We start from the raw sequence: 19,349 nt of genomic DNA, 5'->3' as shown, positions 1-19,349 counted from the left end.
GTGTATATTGCTCTGCACTGTGGTGCTCTTGTTGAACATGTTTATGTCTATGTTTTCATTGTTTTATCCTTTTTGGTGGCAAGGATTTTGAATAGTTGAGCATAGCTGTCCTGCTACAGGTCTTGTTATACTTATGTTATCTGATATATACAAAAAAAAATCAAGTACTACCGGTATTATCGAAAGAAAAGATCTAAAACAATGCAGATAACAGTGCTGAAGAAAATTGCCTTCATTCGCATGAGCACAACTGCCAATTTCTGAAATTTTCGTAATAAGTGTAAGGTTAACTGCCTGCCGTTACTTAACTGAAATACTGTTGGAAGACGGTATTAAACCCAAACAAACCAACAAAATCAGCTCAGTGTTTTGAAAATATTTCTTTTTCTTTGTTTTGAGTTTTCCAACAGTTCATCCACACCTGAAAACTGTTTCTCTGGTTAAAGTGGTACTTATTCTGTTAAATCACATGTTTTCATAAGGCTTAAAGTTTGCTGTTGTTTTTTTTTAAATGTAAAGTTTGCTAGGTAGAATACTTGTGATGTAGTCGAACTTCGTTCTCTCGAACTGGGATAATTCGAACACCACCATTCCCTCGAATTCATTGTCAGGTCCTGGGAAATTCCTATATAATGTATATTGTTTGATGGTTTGAACTACATATAACTTGACCAAATTTTACCTGTCCTGTTTAATTTGAGCGAACAAAGTTCGACTATGTAGCCAAATTGTGAAATACATTTCACAACTATTATCAATTACAGCACTTAAGCAAGTGTACATTCACTTAGTGATTTTTATGCCCCCGAAGGGAGGCATATAGTTTCTGAACCGTCTGTCCGTCTGTCGGTCTGTCAGTCTGTCGGTCTGTCAGTCTGTCCGCAATTTTCGTGTCCGGTCCATATCTTTGTCATCGATGGATGGATTTTCAAATAACTTGGCATGAATGTGTACCACAGTAAGACAACGTGTCGCGCGCAAGACCCAGGTCCGTAGCTCAAAGGTCAAGGTCACACTTAGACATTAAAGGATAGTGCATTGATGGGCGTGTCCGGTCCATATCTTTGTCATCGATGGATGGATATTCAATTAACCTGGCATGAATGTGTACCACAGTAAGACGACGTGTCGCGCGCAAGACCCAGGTCCGTAGCTCAAAGGTCAAGGTCACACTTAGACCTTAAAGGATAGTGCATTGATGGGCGTGTCCGGTCCATATCTTTGTCCTCCATGGATAGATTTTCAAATAACTTGGCATGAATGTGTACCACAGTAAGACGACGTGTTGCGCGCAAGACCCAGGTCCGTAGCTCAAAGGTCAAGGTCACACTTAGACGTTAAAGGTCATTTTTCATGATAGTGCATTGATGGGCGTGTCCGGTCCATATCTTTGTCATTCATGCATGGATTTAAAAATAACTACGCATGAATGTGTGACACAGTAAGATGACGTGTCGTGCGCAAGACCCAGCTCCGTAGGTCAAAGGTCCTAAACTCTAACATCGGCCATAACTATTCATTCAAAGTGCCATCGGGGGCATGTGTCATCGTATGGAGACAGCTCTTGTTTGTTTTTGCTTTTGTCGGGTTTCACATCGCACCGACACAATTATAGGTCATATGGATTTGATGCAGGAGGAAGACCACAGGTGTCCCTCCATGCATTATTTCATCATGGGCGGATACCGGGGATATAATCACTGACCTTCCATAAGCCAGCCAGATACCTTCCTCACATGAAGAATTCAATGCCTCAAGGGAGGCTCAAACCCTCATGGGTTAGGGGGAAGTGATTTGAAGTCAGTGACCTTAACCACTCGGCCATGGAGGCCCCCACTTAGTGAAATATATTGGAAACAAATTTTTCACAGAAAATCTGTTTTTATGGTATCGTTGATAGCTCTCTCTGTACATCTTACATCTTTCACATTGTAGGGCGATTTCAGACTGAAGCAAGCATTTTGCCGATTCAAGAAATACAAGAACATTGGACGCTTCAGTTCTGACGAGGAGGATACGCTTCGAGAACAAATCTATCAGGACTTTAAAGAAAATGAAAATGAAAATAATACAAGAAAGAGACGTCAAGCAGGAACAACTTTGATACCAGATATAGATGTGACCCGAGGTAAAACATAATACGTAAATTCCATAATATTATCTGAGTATGGTCCATCTCAGTAAGCAACCTTTCCATTGGTTGATTTCAAACTTGTCTCCAGGATGATCGAGTTAAAAGCTTGAGTCATAAAACATATTTCAAAACTCTACTGTGTTCTCTAGCTCCTAAGATTTTTGTGTTAAAAGTCAGAAACTTAGACTTTAGACTTTAAATCTCCAAAAATTCAAATAGTTGTAATTTCCGCGAAAATGAAAACTACTGAAATTTGCAGAATGTTGTGTTATAGGGTTGCTATATTTAAACTAAATTTCATTAAATTCTGTAAAAGAACTTTTAAAAATGAACAAAAAGTAATTTTAGTGCTTTAAAGTCAAAGTTTTGGATTTTAAACATTACAAACAAATATGGGGCCCATACCTCTGTTGCTTGTGCTTCATTAATGTTTGTATTCACATTAGACACTGTAGGAATTTCTTTTCTTTTTTTGTTGGGAAGGGGTGCGGCTTATACATGATTTTGATCTTGTACGTTATCCAAAAGAGCTTTAAGGGTTGTAAAAGAAACTTCTTATTTTGCTTAACCTTTACTATGCTGTATTTCTAAAATGGACTACTCCGTCATTCAGTACCATTTATCATTTGAAGGGTGTTCATTGAAAATTTACTGACTGAATAGCGAACAGTGCAGACCATTATCTGATCTTGGTCTGTACTGGTCGCAAAGGCAAAATCACTTGCCACCAGCAAGCTAAAGGTTAAATATCTGAAGAAGTTAGGAGTCCAATCTTTTCAGCCATTTTTATTGTAGAAAAATGAATGAATATCAAGAGAATTTTTGTGTAAAATGATCAAGGCATTGGAGGTCACATGTTGAACGGGGTCTGTTTCTGCCTTTGATACTTCTTTGCACAGTGTTCACAGTAACAAGGTGATGTTTGACATGTAAGATGAATAAGATGAATACCACTAGTTCAAAGGTCAAGGTCACAGTTAGATGTCAAAAGATATTCGTCTGGATAATAACTTTTATGATGCATGAATTGATATTGAAATACATTAAAAGATTGATTTGTAGTTGTAACACCTGTGACACATGCTCAAAGGTCAGGGTCATATATTGAGGTCAAAGATTTTTTTCTTGTCTGGTCTGTAACTTTTAATGCACAGATGTAAATGCAGATATTAACTGTCACTAACAAGACACAGTAACTCTTATTGCTTTTGTTGGTTTATTTTCATCAGAAGTACTTTCCTTTAATATCCTGAAGTACAATAATAAATGTACTTCATTTCATGTTTTTAGCTTACCTGAACTGTGCGCAGGATGCATTTAGTGTAAATGGATTATCTCTTGACCATTGTCCATCTCTTCCATCATCCTGCATCAGAATTTTTACATAATCTTCTCTGAAACTATAGTCAGAATTATGTCAACTTGTAAATTTTCAGTGAACACCCCTTTATATAATAAGTGGTGCTGCCCAATTTGAATGACGGACCAGTCCATTCTTAGAAATTTAGCAGGATAAAAGTTAAAGTATTCCATTTCAGTGGACTTGTATGGAAGGGACTGGTGCAATAATGCTGAGATGCTACAACATTTTGGGCTCCAGTGTGCAAAAGAAAATGTGTACATGAACTATGATTCCTTTAGAAGATGCAGGTATGAGCATTCATTTTGATGTGTATTAGTTTGTTTGTTAGATACTGTTTTTACTTATTTTTAAGATTTTTCATGTTGAAATGGTGATACTTCATCTACTTTCTTTGTTTACTTGATAATTGTTTTTGAGAAGTAAATGACATCTTCCTCACATGGAAGTGGAGGCCACCTGACTGTACACATATTGTCTTTTAAGGGGCATGCCTTGCAGTTAAACTACTTTAAGGGGGCATGCCTGGCAGTGGAACTTCTTTAAAGGGGCACATCTTGTTGTTTAATTATGTCTCCCACCACACAGTGGTGTGGGAGACATATTGATTTACTCCAGTCTGTGTGTGTGTGTGTGTGTCTGTCACAAAGCTTGTCCGCACTCTTAAGTCGAACATTTCTCATCCGATTTTCACCAAACTTGAACAAAATGTGTTTGACCATAAGACCTCGGCCAAGTTCGATAACTAGCCAAATCGGTCCAGGCGTCTTGGAGTTATGGCCCTTGAATTACCAAAAATCGGTCTTTTTACTCTTGTCCGCACTCTAATTCAAATATTTCTCATCTAATCTTCACCAAACTTAAACAAAATGTGTTTGACCATGAGACCTTGGCCAAGTTCGATAACTAGCCAAAACGGTCGAGGCATTTTGGAGTTACAGCCCTTGAATTATCGAAAAATTGGCCTTTTTACTCATGTTTGCACTCTTAATCAAACATTTCTCATCCGATCTTCATCAAACTTGAACAAAATGTGTTTGACCATGAGACCTCAGCCAAGTTCGATAACTAGCCAAATTGGTCCAGGCATTTTGGAGTTACAGCCCTTGAATTATCGAAAAATCGGCCTTTTTACTCTTGTCCGCACTCTAAGTCGAACATTTCTCATCCGATCTTCACCAAACTTGAACAAAATGTGTTTGACCATGAGACCTCGGCCAAGTTCGATAACTAGCCAAATCAGTCCAGGCATTTTAGAGTTACGGCCCTTGAATTACCGAAAAAATCCGTCTGTTTACTCTTGTTAGCTCTCTAAGACGAACATTTCTCATCCGATCTTCACCAAACTTGAACAAAATGTGTTTGGCCATAAGACCTTACCCAAGTTCGATAACTAGCCAAATCCGCCCAGGCACTTTTGATTTATGGCCCTTGAATTACTGATTGGATCCACTCATCCAGACCATCTAATTGGATCCACTCGTCTAAAACATCTAGAGAAACTAACATTTTTCATAGGGGCATAAGACCTTACCCAAGTTCGATAACTAGCCAAATCCGCCCAGGCACTTTTGATTTATGGCCCTTGAATTACTGATTGGATCCACTCATCCAGACCATCTAATTGGATCCACTCGTCTAAAACATCTAGAGAAACTAACATTTTTCATAGGGGCAGTTGTGGGAAACATGCACTTTTCTCAAAAGCATCTCTAGTTACTTACATGTGGCACACTTTGCAGTTAAACTACTTTACAGGGGCACGCCTTGCAGTTAAAATTCCTTAAAGGGGCACACCTCCAGGGTTATGTCATTTGAAAGTATTTTACAATTCATTTGTTAGTAATTGTATTAGTAAAAACAAAATACTTCAATGAGTTCTTTGCAGTATTAATTTGTAAACACTCATTGTCTGTGAAATATATAGAAATGTTCATATGCTAGAAGTGAATATGTTTCAATTAAATAATTGTGTAAATTATTATTTTTTTTTTTTTTTGCAGCCCAGCTTTTGACTTCTTTGATTGCATCAAAAGAAAGACTTGGGATTTGCCTATGCGAGATACATACAAAGGTTGTGAAATGCCTGATGAGTTATTTAAGGCTCTCCTTCCATACTTACGCACCAAATTAGAATTCACAGAGAGGAACATGAAATATGTGGATAAATTAGAGATGTATAATCCAGAGACTTGTGGTTTGTACTTCTACACTGTATTTAATCTTTATCATTACTTTTTATGCCCCTGGGCATATAGTGATTGAACTGTCAGTTCATCCATCTGTCCATCAGTTAGTTTGTACATCCATTAGAGCCAGCGACTGATACCTTAGGACAATAGAAATCCATTGTTCTTTATAATGCCATTGGGTCACGGTCAAGGTCATAGTTAAAATATTAAAAAAAGTGTTTTTTTTTCACTTTGATCATCAAAAAGCTGGTTTCCAGTTTATAACTTTAGTTAGGATTGACTGACTGTTGCCAGACTTGATGTATATCAAGCTTATATAAAGAACTGGCTTTGGGTTATAACATTTGATCACTGGCTGTAGGTGCAGATGGGAATATCTGGCTCGAGGGTAACTGTTTAGGCGGTAACGAGGCTCCGCCAAGTTACGGCATAAACAGTTTCCCAAGAGACAGATATTCCCATCTGCACCTACAGCCAGTGATCGAATCTTTTTCTTGCATACCATATTCAAGAAATTATTGTAAAAATAAAGTCAATTGAACAACTTTCTTTTTAGAACTATTTCTTATAGTAGCGTATTTAAACAAAGCGTATTTAAACAAAGCGCGTGAAACCAACGTCTGTAAACAGGAAAGACGTCATGATGTTTCAAAGATAAATGACAGAGCTTAGTTCCGGTTTTGTTTTATCAGTTGCAGCGTAACGTTATGATTTTTTGTTAAAATAACGTATTTTGAATCGAGAAATATACTATCAGGAACAAAGAGGACTGTCAAGGTATTGGATTTTTATTCCGTTTTATGAAATTACTACATATATCTGCTACATATATGTAGTTCGTAATACGTCATTTATGGCACGAGTCATTTTACACCCCAGGGTGTTAGATGGATTTTTCCCGCACCAGTAAAAATACCGGAAATCCCCATCTGGTATGCAAGAATGTATTTTGGGTCACTATTACTAAAAACAGAAAAAATGGTTTATGCTTGGGTACACCTATTGTCAGCAAACTTTGTGTTTAAGCAACTTCTATCAAAGAATCATAAATTACATATGAAAATGATACATCTGCTTTTCTTACATCTATACTTCTGAATGGCATGATTGGATGCAGTCAGATATGTATAATAGAACATGACCTTTTTTAAACAGAACCTGTTGGCATGATGCCTAGTTTGAAAAGCTGGTTTTCGTGGAATTTCCACGTTTTCTTGTTAGTCACCTACGAAGGGACTAGAGGAATGCCCTCTGTCCATCTATCCTTCCTTCTGTCTGTCCCGGATTTGGATCCTGAAATCACTCGAAAAGTACTCAAGCAAGGGTCATAAAACTTGGTATGTGTTGTATAGAGGGCAATGTGTTGATAATGACTTTGCTTGTAGGTCAAAGGTCAAGATCACTATTGAATGTCAAGTAAAAAAATTTCTGCTGTATAACTTTTATATGCATTGATGGATTATCTTAGTGGTACACACAAATATTCCCCTTGATCAGACAATGTGTCAACACATGATCTATGCTTGTTGGTTAAAGGTCAAGGTCATTTTTTAAGGTCAAGTGAAAATTTTGTTTCTGCCCCATCACTTTTAATTGCATTGAAGGGTTTTTTATTACTACACAGAAATGTTTCCCATGATTAAACTGTTCGTCACACATGTGACCCATGGTTGTCGGTCAAAGGTGAAGGTCACTATTGAAGGTCAAGTAAAAATTAGTTTCTGCTCCATAACTTTTATGTACATTGATGGATTCTCTTAATACTGCACACAAATGTTCCCCATGACGAGACAATGTGTCATGTACATGACCTATGCTTGTAGGTCAAGGTCACTATTGAAATTTAAGTAGAAATAGTTTTTGTTTCTTAGCTCCTAAATACCTCGAAGCATTTTTAGTCCTAACACTGATGTCAACAATCACAAGGGACGAACACTAACAAAGTTTTATAACAGTAGGGGACTTCTGTATTGCCACTGCAATACTCAGTCACTTGTTCTAAAGAAAGTTTGTTCCATTTGCAAACCCCAATTTTTTGGCAGGAGTTTGCTTGTGTTGTTTGTATTGATGTCATTTCTGTGATTCCATTTAAAGTTACAAATTTTATGTATTTCTTAGTCAGAGGCAGTTTCAGAATATGTACATATGGTTTGATGAAAAGCTCTGGGCCAAAACGTGGTTGAAATAGATTTTTAACAATTTTCATAATTATTAAATGTCATTATAGATTAGGTAGTTACTGTGTGGAATTTCTATCCCATAAACATGGAAGATATATATATAATTATGTTACATCATTAAAGGGAGGTAATATAACTACAAATATTAGAATGCCTGTTGGTTAACCATATCTAGATAAGGAAGTACTACTCGTACTAAAATTGACTTTCACTTCACCAAATACAACCTTCTCTCCCATTTTTAGCTCACCTGTCACAAAGTGACAAGGTGAGCTTTTGTGATTGCGCGGTGTCCGTCGTCCGTCGTCGGTCCGTGCGTGCGTGCGTCCGTCCGTCCGTCCGTAAACTTTTGCTTGTGACCACTCTAGAGGTCACATTTTTCATGGGATCTTTATGAAAGTTGGTCAGAATGTTCATCTTGATGATATCTTGGTCAAGTTCGAAACTGGGTCACGTGCCATCAAAAACTAGGTCAGTAGATCTAAAAATAGAAAAACCTTGTGACCTCTCTAGAGGCCATATATTTCACAAGATCTTCATGAAACTTGGTCAGAGTGTTCACCTTGATGATATCTAGGTCAAGTTTGAAACTGGGTCACGTGCCATCAAAAACTAGGTCAGTAGGTCTAAAAATAGAAAAACCTTGTGACCTCTCTAGAGGCCATATATTTCACAAGATCTTCAAGAAAATTGGTCAGAACGTTCACCTTGATAATATCTAGATCAAGTTCGAAACTGGGTCACGTGCCATCAAAAAGTAGGTCAGTAGGTCAAATAATAGAAAAACCTTGTGACCTCTCTAGAGGCCATATTTTTCATGGGATATATATGAAAGTTGGTCTGAATGTTCATCTTGATGATATCTAGGTCAAGTTCGAAACTGGGTCATGTGCATTCAAAAACTAGGTCAGTAGGTCTAAAAATAGAAAAACCTTATGACCTCTCTAGAGGCCATATATTTCATGAGATCTTCATGAAAATTGGTCAGAATGTTCACCTTAATGATATCTAGGTCAAGTTCGAAACTGGGTCACGTGCCTTCAAAAACTAGGTCAGTAGGTCAAATAATAGAAAAACCTTGTGACCTCTCTAGAGGCCATATTTTTCATGGGATCTGTATGAAAATTGGTCTGAATGTTCATCTTGATGATATCTAGGTCAAGTTCGAAAGTGGGTCACGTGCCATCAAAAACTAGGTCAGTAGGTCAAATAATAGAAAAACCTTGTGACCTCTCTAAATGCCATATTTTTCATGGGATCTGTATGAAAATTGGTCTGAATGTTCATGTTGATGATATCTAGGTCAAGTTCAAAAGAGGTTCATGTACGGTCAAAAACTAGGTCATTAGGTCTAAAAATAGAAAAACCTTGTGACCTCTCTAGAGACCATACTTGTGAATGGATCTCCATAAAAATTGGTCAGAATGTTCACCTTGATGATATCTAGGTCAAGTTTGAAACTGGGTCATGTGCCTTAAAAAACTAGGTCAGTAGGTCAAATAATAAAAAAACCTTGTGACCTCTCTAGAGGCCATACTTTTCATGGGATCTGTATGAAAGTTGGTCTGAATGTTCATCTTGATGATATCTAGGTCAAGTTTGAAACTGGGTCAACTGCGGTCAAAAACTAGGTCAGTAGGTCTAAAATTATTAAAATCTTTTGACCTCTCTAGAGACCATATTTTTCAATGGATCTTCATGAAAATTGGTCAGAATTTTTATCTTGATAATAACTAGGTCAAGTTCGAAAGTGGGTCACATGAGCTAAAAAACTAGGTCACTGTGTCAAATAATAGAAAAAACGACGTCATACTCAAAACTGGGTCATGTGGGAAGAGGTGAGCGATTCAGGACCATCATGGTCCTCTTGTTTCTACCAAAATATCAGAAATACATCCACAATGAAATTTAAACAGAAACCAGCTTTAATTTAGATCTCTGTGGCCATGCCAAGTTAAAAATTAGTGTTCAGAAACGTCCGCCATTACTAGACCAGATGGCTCCCATGCTGGTTCCTTTACTATAGTTGAGCCTATAAGAAACAGTAAAATCAGTAGGAAATTCTAAAAAATAAAGGAAACTTGTTTATTTCTGTAAGTAATCTAGTATCATAAATATATCATTTAAATTTTTGAGACAAGGCCAGTTTTCATTTTTATATATCAAAATTTACATGTTGAATGCATGCGGTGCAAACATTCTTGACAAAAAGGTCTGGTTGAACTTTTGTTGATTTGCTATGATTGCCAACAATTTTGGTCATCTGTATCTATTTTTAACCCTTACCCTGCTAAATTTCTATAATGAACTTATCCATCTTTCGATTTGGACAGTACCATAATCTTTTAAAAGGGGGGCTTAACAAAAAGATACTGAATGAATGGCGAACAGTGCAGAGCATGATCAGACTGCACGGATGTGCAGGCTGATCAAGATCTACACTGGTCGCAAAGGCAGAATCAGTCGTGTCCAGCATGATAAGCGTCAAGAAAAAGAAAACTTATATTGCAAAATATCTTTATGACATGGTTGGATAATGGATATCAGTTCATCTTCCTGTTTAAATGAAGTAGTATGGGGATCCAAATGCTTTTAATAAAAGCATGCTCTAGTTAGAATATCAGTTCATAACTAGTTTTATTGTTTCGGGAAATGTAGGTTGAAAAATGTAGATCTGCGGAAAATATAATTTCCATTGTGTGCCAGACTACTTAGTTTCACAAAATTCCAGTATTAATTTAGTGAAGCTTCATACCCCATGTATATAAGTTATTTTGGGGTAAACTATTACTACATTGTTGTTTTCATGTGAGGGTTTTACCGTCAGATTTCGTTCGCTCAAACTTGGATAATTTAAACATCACCCTTTGCTCGAACTCATCGTCAGGTCTCAGCAAAATCTCTATAAAATGTGTTTTGTTCCATGGCTCGAAGTACCGATAACTCAAATTAATTTTGCTGGTCCTGTTGAGTTCAAGCTAACAAAGTTTGACTGTATATGTATGAATTAAAATGAGAGAAAAATCCTAGATGATTTTGCTTAGTGTTATTTTAAATGTTACGCAGATGTATGTGAAGTAGTACCGTTATATGTAAATTTAATGGTGACTTTACATTTGACATTAATCAGATACATGTATATGAAGTACGGAACCAATGTGGAAACCAAAAAGATTAGTTTATACCTATTTATTTTAAATCAATTGTGATGAAAGCCTCAAGCTTATTTGAATCATTCTTGAGTCCATTTCCTGGAAAAACCAGAGCTGGTGAAGATTTGCAATCCAAGTGCTGTTCTGTTTTTCTCAGATTGCACTGTACACCAGCCCGCTTAGCTCAGTAGGGAGAGCACCAATCTGTGGATCGTTGAGTCATGAGTCCGATCCTTGGGTGGATCGTATGTTCTCCGTGACGATTTGATAAAAGACATTGTGTCTGAAATCATTTGTCCTCCACCGGAAGTTGGTAGTTACTTGCCGAGAACAGGTTTGTACTGGTACAGAATCCAGGAACACTGGTTAGGTTAACTGCTCGCCGTTACATAACTGAAATACTGTTGAAAAACGGTGTTAAACCCAAAACAAACAAACAAACAAACAGATTGCACTGTAGCTGTTTTGACCCAAACCATGGAATTTCATGCCCTCAAAATCAATTGAGTTTACAGTATTTTTTTTTCAGTGGATCGCAGCTCTGATAAGGATCCATGCTATGATGACATCCTGTTTGAGGACGCCTACAACTCATGTGGAGAGAAATATTCTGTCATTCTTGACAGTGGTGTCTTTACTCCAGACAACTGCAGGTAAAAAATATATCACCCCAGTGCAAAATTGTAACTGTTTATTTATAAAAAGGCAGATAAATGTAATCTTTTATTAACTGGAAAGAAAATACATCTGAGCTTGCCTTCTGTATTTAGCAGTGGCTTTCCTTAAACAGTCAGTCAGCTTACTACAGAAATTGACATTTTGTCGTAATTTTAACTTGTCATAATCAACTACCAATTTGAAAATTGACATTTTGTTGTATTTTTAACTATACTTAAGCAGTACCTGTTTTAAACAGCCAGATTGTGTCGCTGCTCTCATGGCTTGCTGCCTAAAACAAGTTTTGACTGTCATTATAGAAAGGTTATTCATATTCTGAGGTGTCCTTAATACCACAGTCACACATATGGCGCAAATAGCTACGTAGAGCTATGGATAGAAATGTAGTAACTCGTATTGATCTGTACCTGAGCCGTACGAATTGGTACGAATTGATACGGATTACTACATTAAGGTACGTCTCGGGTACGTTTCAATACGGGTCGATACGGATTACTACGTTTTTATCCGTGGCTCGACGTAGCTTTCCGCGCCGTATGTGTGACTGGGGTATAACTAAGATTAGAATGTAGAGTGTATTGAAAAGTCACATGTTCATGGAAGAAAAGTAGAAATGGCCTAAGGTTGAGTGGAATTTTTTGTTAGGGTGTCCTGCAGAATGAGTGCATTTATTCCGGTATAAACCGATAATGCTATAAAAGTACCAATTAATCCAACCATCTTGACTGAAATAATTGCACAACACTGCTGTAATTTTCAAGTCTATTGGCCATTTATTACAGATTCCATGTGTAGCTCAAATTTAAAATGAAATAGAAAGCAAGTCAGTAATTGCATGTGCCCGTGTGTTGCTATGAAGCGTACAACGTAAAATAGAGTGTGCATCAGTTTCATTACGGTTATTTGCACCATAAGTATATTTATAGTGTTGTCTGCACAAAAATGTCTGACATCTGAAAATTGCATGACTAGTGAATTCTGTTGCAAGATGAGTGACAATTGTATGTCACTAGTCCTTAGTCCTCTGTAAAAAAATGTGTCCCCTAATTTTATACCAGTGTTGTAAAGCAGGTTCCTCTCATGACAAGTTAATGAAAGGATATCAATTTACAGGAAGTTTAACAGGAAAATATTCCAATGAGAACCACAATAATAGCTCAACCCAAGTGTCTTTTCTGTACTCTAGTTAAATATTCAGTCGGAGGACTGTATTAAGAGTTTGACCTGACAAACTTTTTGCGCTCTGGTTCTAGGATGACACCATGACACCACTGACATAACTAATTCAAGCAAAAGCCAGGATTGTTTTTAAAACCTCTGTCTGGGCTATTTCAATATTTTATATACAAATAAGATATAACAATATTTAAATATAAATCTAGGTTTCTGTGTTTTTATTTCATTACCTTAGTGCAGAACATATGGTTAACTACTTCCTGGAGCAATGATATCAATTTCTATCTTCTTCCCAGCTGCTTCTTTATGCGAATGTGGTTAATCACTTTTTGCGCTGAGGTTGTGAAGTGATTGTAGGGTTTTGTACAAATCATTTCTCAACTTTTTCAGGGAATTCTACAAGCTGTCATCTTGTGTAGCAGTAAAGCTGCGAGGTTTTGGATCACAGTGTTCCTTCTATACCATTGAAGACTTTGTATACATAAAAATAAGATACAATTACACTTATCCTGACATGTTACCTCATGCGTATTATATGCTGAAATGTGAAGGTATGTATTATACATGTGTAAGGAAGTATATTGCAAATACAGTGGAACTCCTTAGAACCAGAATCCCTGGAAATTGGAAATCCCTCCAGACAGTAGAATTTTCATGGCCCCAAGGTTTATTCTTCTCTTTTTTTCAGTTGAAAACTTACCAGAACAAATTTTAAGAATCATTTCTATATAATGCAGTGTTTAATGAAGCCCGAGTACAGAATCATCTTACTGAAAATAAAAGAATACAAGATCATTTTGTAATCGCTTTTTTAGATATATGCTGCGCCATTTCAGTAACTTCATGAGCTTCTCAGTTTCATGCTGGAAACTTATGGTATAGTATATCTAGTAGTCTGTATTCAGGCCCTGTGTTTTGTTCACAGGAGATAACTCCTGAGACTATTAAAGTTTTGTATAGTTACGTCCCTTTTCTTCTCCAAACACTGGATAATCCAAGTCAAAAAAGGTTCGGTCAGAATATGTAAGAGAAATGATTTTTTAAAAATACAAAGATTGTCTATTCGGTAGCTAAACTAGATATCTAGATGAAATTGGATTGGTTGATAATGATGTGAAGTTTTTACCTGTAAATGATTTTGCAATTTCATGATCGTGTAAAAAAGGTATAGAAAAAACAGTAAAAAAAGTATTTCTTCTTCAAAGTTTTGACTGGTTCTCTGCAATTTTACATTGGTGTCCTTTACTGGAAATTTAAGAATGAAAGTATGGTTTTGACCATGGAAAAAGCTACTGATTTTTTGCATTTCAGTCGGATCTTTGTAAGCATACAAACAAAGTATGTGCATGGGCTGGGCCCATTATACCCAAGGTTGTTTATACTTGGAATTATTTTCATGTTAAATTTTTTCTAAAGCTTTGTTTATAGACATTTCTTTGGTACCAACACATGTGCCAGCCTCTGTGTAGAGCTGTCCGTTGAAGTCAAGATACAATTAATCAGAGAATCAGAATCATTACGAAAAAAAAAAAACTAGGCATACATATTCTTCCTTGTGTCCTTAATATTGGACCTACAACTTCCTGCTTTGGGGAGAGACATCTGTTTTTATGTGCTGAAAAAAATAAACAGTTTCTGTGATACAGGTGGGAGATATTAATATTGGATTTGCATCCATCTTTAAATTTTAAAAGCCATGAATTATTTTCTGCGATACTAAAAAACTTGGAATACAAAAGAGCTACATTGGCATGTACTTTTTATATATGAAACACTATCTATAGTGAAATTCAGATAGGGCTAGAATGCTGTGGTTCACAGCTTCATATTATAGGGCACAGTTTCAGTATGCAGCAAGAATTCCACATGACTGTTTCATTTCTGTAAACAAACAAGACAAATGGAGTGCTTTACTTCAAATATGCGTTAGTATTAAGGAAAATATAGTTAGGAATGAAATACAGTCATTTTTCAAGAGATAGTGGGGTAGGGGTGGGGGAATTTTCACAGGGTAGGGTTGGGGGAGATATATCCTGTTACCATTATAGTTTTAAAAGTTTAAAGGCTTTTTGAGATTTTTAACATTTTTTAAAATTTTCGTTGACATTTTTTCTTATAGAATATAAACCGGTGTGCAGTGCATCATATATCAGTGGCAGTGGGGTGGTGCGTACAAGAGAATATAACCCCTATGGGATAGACGCCTCAACATGCAGGTAACAGTAAAAAAGAATAAATTGATAAGTTTTATGGTTCTTGCTGAAACTTATGGGGAACAGAATGGTGAAATTAAGTATTATTAACCTTATTAACTTTTGGCCTGCTGGTGGCAAGTGATTCTGCCTTTGCGCCTAGTGCAGACCAAGATTAGCCTGCACATCCATCCAGGCTGCTCTGTTCGCTGTTAGTCAGAAAATTTTCAGTGAACAACCCCTTTGAATAATAATGGTACTGTCCAAACCGAACTACACTGGGACCCCGTTATAACGCTGTCATCAGGGTCCAAGGTTCATGACCCGCGGATCTAGCGGGGTTAAATTTATAACGCGGGTTGATTGTATCAGCGGTAAATGCAATACCCCACCCATCGGTAATGTATTAGACGTATTTTGGACGCTGTTTTATGTTAATAAGAAATAAGAATCGTATAAAGGGGACATTTATTTACCTTAAATGCTACTGAAAAATACATTAAAAGAATTATAACGCCGTGTCATCTTCTCATTTTGTCGTGATTCTAAAAGAAAGTTGAAATTGTTTATCCCGGAAATAAACATGTATAACGCTGTGTGAGGAGTGCGCGGTCATGAGAATTACATACGCAATGCAATTGCACTGGGGGTTTATGTAACTGAAAGAGAAAAAAACACGGACAGTCTTAAAAAAAAAATAATTTTGAATACATGAAGAAAATCGATAAAAAAGATAGAAAATTGTTAAATCGCTGTCGTTAATATACAATATTAAAAAGGGAGAACATTCTCAATATGGCTTTCAGTGCGTCGAATCTTCGCAAATTCCGACGAACTGAGAATGATGATTATGAAAAATGGCTGCACTTAATTACAAAACTGGGCCTGTTGTTCGATTTTTATTCACTCGAGTGTTAATGTCATCCGCTTAATTGGTGCAAACTTAAACAGTTTGATAGTCGACTGACTGATCTTCCACGCTTGTTAATGCAAACAATTTAATTTTGACATGGTACTGATTGCCTAATTGTCACATGTCTACATGTATTGAAACTTTAACAAAGGCGATATGCAAACAAGTAAGCTAGCAGACGATTATTGATTTTTGTCACAGTTGTCATGGAAAGGTGTTAATGTACACAGGTACATGTAGTTTTAATGCTGGTTATGATCAAATTAACATCCACGGATTTTTTTTTTTTTTTTTTTTTTTTTTTTTTGTTTACCCTCTAAAATTTGGGAGCCAAGACCATACAGCATTGTAACGAATACCGCGGTATATCGAGTAGCGTTATAACGGGTTTTGAGTGTATTGATCAGTCCATGTTAGAAATTTACAGTGCAAATGTTAAGATGATTAGACTTCGATCTTCAGATTCAAAATTTGAAGTTTTTTGACACTGCATAATACAGGCATAAAGTCATGCTAGCAAAATAGCCTTATACTGTATCCAATAAAATGAGACAAACAAATTGATGATCTCTCTCTAGACTAAAAACCTGACTATCCTCTGAAGGCTGTGTTATTTATGTTTCAGTAATGCAATGGGAAGGATGATGTTCAAACGGTTTATATCGGGTCTGGCTATTGATGCGTTGTTTATGAAAGAGGAAGACTGTACAGTATCCAAAATAATTGAAATAATAAACAAAGACATTTATCAGTTGAGCATGTTCAACGGAACCGTTAATACCACCATGTGCCTACCAGGTAAGCTTTTTTCAAACATTATACTGTGAAATCATTAATATTCGTGGGGGACTAATTTTTGTGGATTTCATTGTTGAATCAATCCACGAAATTTAATCCAAACAAACAAGTAAAATTCCCATTCATTTTCAAAAGTTGAAATCCACGAATTCATATCCTTACAAAATTGCCATTTTGACAAAAACCACAAAATTAAATGCCCACGAAATTAAATGATTTCACAGTACTTATGTTCAAAATTATGTTGGAATTTTCAGTTACTTTGACCATCGTTTGAAATTGTTTAATTTTTATGCCCCCAAAGGGAGGCATATAGTTTTTGAACCGTCTGTCGGTCTGTCTGTCCGCAATTTTCGTGTCCGGTCCATATCTTTGTCATCGATGGATGGATTTTCAAATAACTTGGCATGAATGTGTACCACAGTAAGACGACGTGTCGCGCGCAAGACCCAGGTCCGTAGCTCAAAGGTCAAGGTCACACTTAGACGTTAAAGGTCATTTTTCATGATACTGCATTCGTGTCCGGTCCATATGTTTGTCATCGATGGATGGATTTTCAAATAACTTGGCATGAATCTGTACCACAGTAAGACGACTTGTGGTGCGCAAGACCCAGGTCCGTAGCTCAAAGGTCAAGGTCACACTTAGATGTTAAAGGTCATTTTTCATGATAGTGCATTCGTGTCCGGTCCATATCTTTGTCATCCATGGATGGATTTTCAAATAACTTGGCATGAATGTGTACCACAGTAAGACAACCTGTTGCCCGAAGACCCAGGTCCGTAGCTCAAAGGTCAAGGTCACACTTAGACGTTAAAGGTCATATTTCATGATAGTGCATTGATGGGCATGTCCGGTTCATATCTTTGTCATTCATGCATGGATTTTAAAATCATTGGGCATGAATGTGTACCACAGTAAGACGACGCGTCACGCGCAAGACCCAGGTCCGTAGGTCAAAGGTCCTAAACTCTAACATCAGCCATAACTATTCATTCAAAGTGCCATCGGGGGCATGTGTCATCCTATGGAGACGGCTCTTGTTGGGGCAACAAAATTTCATGGTTTTTGCCAGAATGTGTACTTCATGGAGATATGAATTCATGCATATCAAATTTTGAAAATGAAATGCAGAGAAAATTAGCATGTTTTTTGGGATTAAATGAACCATGAAATCCATGGAAAGAAGTCACACCATGAAGTAAGTCAAATTGTTCATAATTAAACTTAAAGCTAACACTGACTCAAAAAGCAAATATTTTGGATTTTGAAATATCTGTGGAATTCTTCTTGCTTTGAATATAACTGAAACCATTTATTCATTTTATTAGTGATGGTGTGATTTATCTTAAGAAAACTGTAAGAAATAAAAGTTACATGACCTATACAATACAGGAAATCTTGCACTTAATTGTAGACTATTAAATAGCTTAGCAGCCATACTGTTAGAAATGGTATTAAAACTATCTTAATGAAATGGACCTACCTATGTATAAAGCGAATACCTCTTTATGTTATTGAAACAGAAGAGAAATTAAGTAAAAGTAAATAATTGAATAATTGAATAAATCTTACCTTACCTTTTCTTTCCTTTTTTTTTTTATGCCCCCGAAGGGAGGCATATTAATTTTCAACTGTCCGTCCGTTTGTTAGTTCGTTCATCACATTAACTTTTTGCATGAAGGCACTTTACTTGCAAACCACTGCACCCAGGACCTTCAAACTTCACATGCTGATAGTACTTATTGAGTACACGACCCCAATTGACTTTGGGGTCACCAGGTCAAAAGTCAAGGTCACAGGGGCCAATGTTAACTTTTTGTATGAAGGCACTTTACTCGCGACCCACTGCACCCAGGACCTTCAAACTTCACATGCTGATAGTACTTACTGAGTACACAACCCCGTATGACTTTTGAGGCCACCAGATCAAAGGTCAAGGTCACAGGGGTCAGTGTTAACTTCTTGCATGAAGGCACTTTACTCTCGAACCACTGCACCCAGGACCTTCAAACTTCACATGCTAATAGTACTTATTGAGTACACAACCCCTATTGACTTTGGGGTCACCAGGTCAAAGGTCAAGGTCACCAGGTCAAAGGTCAAGGCTCTGCGGGGGCATTTGTCACCATTAGGGACAGCTCTTATTTTGAAGGAATTTATGCTTATATTTTTAGCTCACCTGAGCCAAAGGCTCATGGTGAGCTTGTGTGACCACTCATTGTCAGTCGTCCGTCTGTCAACAATTTAAAAAAAAAATCTTCTTCTTGAAAACCACTGGGCAGAATTACACCAAACTTCACAAGAATGATCCTTGGGTGGTCCGCTTTCAAAATTATTCAGAGAATGGAATTCCATGCAGAACTCTGGTTGGAAAAACTTTAAAAATCTTCTTGTCCAAAACCGCAAAGCCTAGAGCCTCGATATTTGGTATGTGACATCATTTAATGGTCCTCTATGAAAATTATTCAGATTATGCCCCTGGGGTGAAAAGAGGCCCCGTCTGGGGGGTCCCAAGTTTTGCATAGACTTGTATAGGAAAAACTTTGAAAATGTTCTTGTCTAAAACCACAA

The 19,349-nt window shown here is 36.9% G+C and overlaps 1 protein-coding gene across 6 annotated transcripts in view; it reads left to right on the top strand.

Moving 5' to 3' along the window:
* LOC123546327 (uncharacterized) overlaps positions 1–19,349 on the top strand; it is a 313,757-nt gene that overhangs the window by 89,352 nt on the left and 205,056 nt on the right. For all 6 annotated transcript variants that reach the window (XM_053551859.1, XM_053551862.1, XM_053551858.1 and 3 more), the window contains exons 35-41: positions 1,936–2,128; positions 3,673–3,784; positions 5,498–5,691; positions 11,548–11,671; positions 13,263–13,423; positions 14,992–15,088; positions 16,603–16,775. In XM_053551859.1, coding sequence (XP_053407834.1) covers positions 1,936–2,128; positions 3,673–3,784; positions 5,498–5,691; positions 11,548–11,671; positions 13,263–13,423; positions 14,992–15,088; positions 16,603–16,775 — 1,054 coding nt within the window. The remainder of the gene's footprint in view (positions 1–1,935; positions 2,129–3,672; positions 3,785–5,497; positions 5,692–11,547; positions 11,672–13,262; positions 13,424–14,991; positions 15,089–16,602; positions 16,776–19,349) is intronic.

The sequence above is a fragment of the Mercenaria mercenaria genome, chromosome 9, assembly GCF_021730395.1.
Source record: "Mercenaria mercenaria strain notata chromosome 9, MADL_Memer_1, whole genome shotgun sequence".
Taxonomy (NCBI): Eukaryota; Metazoa; Mollusca; class Bivalvia; order Venerida; family Veneridae; genus Mercenaria; species Mercenaria mercenaria.
The sequence above is the reverse complement of the archived record's forward strand: the minus strand, read 5'-3'. Positions and strand labels throughout refer to the sequence as shown.